This window comes from Hesperophylax consimilis, chromosome 16, assembly GCF_061612785.1.
Source record: "Hesperophylax consimilis isolate HC1 chromosome 16, BYU_Hcon_1.0, whole genome shotgun sequence".
Taxonomy (NCBI): Eukaryota; Metazoa; Arthropoda; class Insecta; order Trichoptera; family Limnephilidae; genus Hesperophylax; species Hesperophylax consimilis.
The window spans coordinates 15,609,322-15,614,920 of NC_142851.1; the positions used below are offsets into that span (position 1 = coordinate 15,609,322).

Below are 5,599 nucleotides of genomic sequence, written 5' to 3' on the forward strand. Positions count from 1 at the left end.
GAAAAAGCACCACAACAAATTATCACCAACAAAAGACATATTTTCAGGTCATCTATAATTTATATTAAAACACAATAAATTACAGGAACTAGCAACATAATGCTATAAACAGTGTTTTAACTTTTGACACATTGATTAAACGTGGAAAGCATTACTACCACGTATTGTATTACGACCTTCCTTTGTGCCATGAAAGCTATAAATTTCTTCATTTCTCTACGGGATTCACATTTGAACCACCGCTGAACGAACTCTAGTACGAATCTAGCAATATTGCAAAATATTGAAGACAATTTAATGCATTGATAAAGATAAGCCATAATTTATTATTGTCTATAACATGGAAGAATCATCGGAAAGTGAGAAACAGATCCCTTCCGACACCATTAAATACTTCAAATTGACTAATTTTGTTGAAACATTTCCGATTGCCTGTTTCGGGATGTTTTTCAACGGGGTCTTGCCATCCCACACTTCTCGCACGATGAGTCTCTGGCGTGCTATGAACGTGCTCATGATCACTTTTGCCCTGGCTGTACTATTGAACTCCACAAAGGAGGCCCTCATAAGCAAAGATTACACCGATGCCACCAGACAATTGGCAATTCTCTTCCTCCTTATCAATATGTCGATCAAGATGTCGTGTCTTATCAAGCACAAGGAGACCATGAATTCAATCATCGTTCGCATCGACGAAGACTACAGAAGAGCCAACGAAGAGTTGACTAAGGAAGAAGCGTATATCGTTAAAGAGTATGCAATGGCTGGTGTCACACTTCAGAATGTCTGGAGTTACCTTGTTGTTATTGTGGGATCCGTATTTCCAGTTTCGGCTTTCCTGATGATGCTCTATTCAAATTTCACGGATCCCGTTATAAAAAAGCAGATGGTGTTTTACGCGATTCTTCCTTTGTGGGACGATCAGAAATACGACACTCCGATCTACGAATTGTTTTTCGTTTTCGAGATATTTGTGTGTTCGGCCTCTACGTTACTTTACGTAGGATTTGATCCTCTGGTTCCCATCGCTTCGTTGCATATTTGTGGTCAGATAGATTTGATAAAAATTCGCTTAAGTAAACTTTTTATCGGAAAGCCTATATTATCACAAGATGAAACGAAAGCGCAGCTGTCAAGCATTATATTAGACCTACAGAATATATATAAGTAGTTACCTGTTATGAACCATTCTTTTAAAAAATATTGTTAAACGTTTAAACATCTTCCAAGCATACGAATTATTTGTTTTAGGTTTTCGGCAGATCTGTGTGACGCTACAAACTATGTTTATGAGGCGATATTTTCTTTTACTCCTATATTGTCTACTGTTGCTGCTTTTCAAACTTTCAGTGTCAGTAGCTATGATTTATGATTTTTGTTTTCATTATTTAGATAATTCATCTGAATTATTATGTTGTAGATATTATTGCAAATTTTTTTGATACGTTGTCGCTTGTTTCTTTTAGTTTGATCCTAATAATTTCACTGTTTTCAGATGCTGAAGGACGGTAAGATTCCATACGAATTTGCATTATTCTTCGTCGCTTCCATAGTACACATATTTATTCCGAGCTATTATGGAAATCTGCTTCTAGATAAAGTAAGTTATCAAAAACGTAGTGATGATTGTAAAAATATTTCCCCAATTACTTCTCATTTCCTTTCACAATCAGCCGCCTAATCTTTCCGGCATCGAACCATTCTCCCGCACCGCACCGACTCGTCTACGGCCGCCAATAGTGATTATATATGGAACGTAGCGTAGATTTTTTTTAATAATTCGAATTTTATATTTCAATATATTTGCGTAATAAAAAAAAGTTATTTTTTCATAACGTTAAGTCACAAATAATTTACAAACTTGCATCTAAAATCGTGAAAAATCGATTTCTTTAACTGCCCATATTTTATAATTTGAAACAAAAATAAACAAAGTATCACATGTCCGTACTAGATTTTTGCTACACCCTTTGATTAAAAAAATACTATTGAGTTTGGTGGGTAATTTGGCCTCTAATCCAAATTTAAGTTTTGTATGAAAAGGGCACTGAAAAGCAACTGTACTCCTTAAATGGGGTGGTAGGCAATACGCATTGCAATGGTAAGTTCAATATTGCAGATATTATTCGGCAGGAGTTTGTGCACGACATTATTGTAAATATAGTATATTTTCAAATTCATTGACAATACCTGATAAGTAATTACCTGCAACATAAAAATTTGATCAAATGTTCTTAAAAACATGTTACGAATACAAGATGGAGAATTATTTTATACAGTCCTCTGCTGAAAATATATTTGGACCGTCAATAGATCTATCTTGGAACATACTCCTTGCTTGATTCACATTAACACATCGTCTAATGCATACTATTCTGTTTTTCGATCCAATGACCCAACTCAAGTATTTCATTCCCGACTTCTTGTACCATTCACTTCCTATTTCCAATGACAGCCATGATAATACTTTTGGCAGGGAGAAACTTAAACTTTTACAATGCACAGTTTTTAAACAGTTTCAACACAATTATTATTATTAAAAATAGACCCACCAAACTAGGCAAATGCTCGAAATGGTGGTAACATAATACAAATAAGAATAATATAATAAAAATAATCAGTGACGTCTAGCAACGGCATTCACATGGGGGGGGTTCAACCTTAAGGGGGGGACGGTTTTGGGACATCTACTTACTGCAACTTATTATTAACATCACGTTGATAAAAGAGGTGGTGCAAATTGTGTTTTTCAGTGCTATTCTCTTTTTTTCTTACGAAATAATGAGGCCGATGGTGGGGGGTTGAATCCCATAAACCCCCCTCCCACTTATATACGCCCTTAACAACAATACAATGACATAGTAAAACAAATAATACCATTAAAAATAAAACAAAATTATTATTCGACATCTTCGTTTTCTAACAAACTGTTGGTAAAACACGAATATGTTATTAAGATGTCGGAACAAGTGTTCAAAGAAATTCTAATATTGTTATATTTCGTCATTATATTTATCAGGAAAAGGACACCTGCATGAACATGTGTTTCGATATATTCTGAATATACTAATATTGGTGTTAGTAGGCAAGTTCGGAGACGTCATGTTGGATCAACAGCAGACTCCAAGAAATCTGCTTCTCCAAGTTCAGTCCTTCTTTTATATCATATCCTTCATTTTTGCAACTATTAGGATTGATCGATAATAGTGATAGGGACTGTGTGAATGGTCGTTTCCTTTTATTCGAGTTCCACAGCGATTGGTTCAAGAGTTCAAGAATGTACCTTTCCTCAGACAGACAATGATTTCATTTAGGAATCTTTCCAATTCTTTGTTTCCACTTTCTTTAAGCCATACTGAAATTCGCTTTTTAAGATGGACTGTTTAATGCTTACTGCATTGCTGCGATTCTGCACCGGTACACATGCGTGAAACTCGACTCATGACGTTGGCTTCATGAGAAGCGGTTGTTTCTTCGGCTAGTTTTTGTGTAAGTCGGCTCGTATGTGGAACAAGCTACCGGCATCTGTTTTTCCCTCTTCAAATAATCCAGGCCTCCTGAAGATCCTTATTAATAAAACCCTTACTTCAGCCTATACCTTAGCCTGCCTCGCAACGCTACCCAACCAGGTGGCGACGTGGTTCCCTGTCTTTACATTGTACAGACAGGAGCGCTCTTGTAAGGTGTCACATAAAAAAAAGTTAAAATGGCTGATTGAATCCATTACATACTTAAGGAGCTGGGAAGATATGGAATCGTTGACCGAAGGTATTCAATGTATCCATTCTTTGATACAATGTATGCGTTTTAGTGAAACTTCATGGATCACATATGCGACATCTGCATACGGGGATATATATAATATAAGTTCGCTATAACAGCCGCTTAAATAAAATTTTAAATCACAAGTGTTGTTTGTCAGAGTGTGTCGGTGGGCGACGCGGTGTACCAATCTGGCTGGGAGGGCTCGGTGGATCTAGGCGCGCGCTCCACACTGCTCATGATGTTGATGAGGTCTCAGAATCCGTTGCAGCTCACTACCATGTTCAAGCCCGTCTCCCTCATGCTGTTCTCTGAGGTATGTTACTAAGTTTTGATTTCATTATAAATGGCTTCTTCGAATTAAAAACATTTTTTTTAATCACTTTTCATACCACTCGAACGCTTAAAATTTGATTTAGAATGTGTTACTTACTTGATAAAATGAGAAGTAAAACAACAAAGATAGATAACGAACCTAACCTAACTAACCCAACCTAAACTAATTTAACATAACCTATTCTTTAATCGTGTTCTGTTTGGTTACCGTTCTGTTTTATCCGGTTACCGATAAAATTAAGTTTATTCATACTTACACCAAGATTGTTTAGTTAACAATCTTGGTGTTTGCAATTTAAATTAATGCAGCGTCCACCATTTTTAATGTGAAATATCTTTTGGCGGTCCTAGGGGGGTGAAATAGACTATTCCATAACAAGCGCGGCAAGACGGGACGACGCTCTTGCATGGAACGACACTTCATTCGGCCAGCCTCGTAACGCATCGGCTCTTTCCGCCTGACCGCAAAATTCTGCGCGGTATATTTGCTTCTACTCTCACTAAAATTGGCAATGGATGTATTCTAAACGATGACAAATTTTTAATTGGTAATTTTGTGTGTATATTTTAATAATAGTAAAATTACTGTTTTATTAATAAAAAGTGGTTTGTGTTAATTTTCACTTCCTACAATAAAAATCAATTATGACGCTTCACATCTGCAAAGGCGTTCCGTGATTTTTTTTTTTCATTTGCATTTGTAAAACTGTATTATGCATTATAGTTTTTACCCTCCTTTGATTTTAGGTTCTTCAACAATCGTGGACTATTTTCAACCTCCTGAGAGTTATGTTTGAATAATGATGAAAATGAACAAAACATGAAAATGACTAACAAATTTATGTAACTTGGCAAATGAAATTATTTCATACTAAATAATATTTATATTAATTAAGATTACTGTAGTATATTATAAACTATTTATTTCAATAAATTTCTTCTTGTTGTTATAAATATTTCAATGTGAACACCCAAAACACAAAATCTCCACTGCCCAGAGCCAGTACAGTAGGACTGTAATAGCACTCTTAATCTAGGCAGAAGAAGAAGAGATTGTGTATTTCAAGCAACTCTTAGAAACTAAATGGCCACCCAAAAAGTGTCTACCTTTCAGGAACAACGCACAAATATCTGCATTATTTGTCATACAGGGTGCAGCAAAACGGACAGTGCAGTTTTGAAGGCCTATTAAAAAAAATGTTGCAACTCACAGTAATAAGGATTACTTTATTTTCTTCAGTACATCATACCGTTTTATGCATCAAGTCCTGAAGATTACATCAGAAAGGTTATGGCCCCCAGCAGCGATAGATTAATAAAGGCAAATTCTGGCACATCTCGACGTGTAGGTATAGCGGCGATTTCCTCCAGAATTCGATTCTTGAGTTCTTCCAAGGTGTGAGACCGATGTTTAAAAACATTTTAAAAACAATAATTCATCAAAAAACCCACTTCATAAAGACCGTTTGTCAATAGCAGAGGTTCCCAAACTTTTTTGCCC

The 5,599-nt window shown here is 35.9% G+C and overlaps 1 protein-coding gene across 1 annotated transcript; it reads left to right on the top strand.

Annotated features, from left to right (window-relative positions):
• Positions 1–484: 484 nt before the first annotated feature.
• LOC149416778 (odorant receptor 49b-like) lies at positions 485–4,899 on the top strand. The gene is made up of 5 exons (XM_089641322.1): positions 485–1,167; positions 1,252–1,351; positions 1,496–1,600; positions 3,923–4,078; positions 4,846–4,899. The coding sequence occupies exons 1-5, from the start codon at positions 485–487 to the stop codon at positions 4,897–4,899; spliced, it is 1,098 nt and encodes a 365-aa protein (XP_089497448.1).
• Positions 4,900–5,599: the final 700 nt, after the last annotated feature.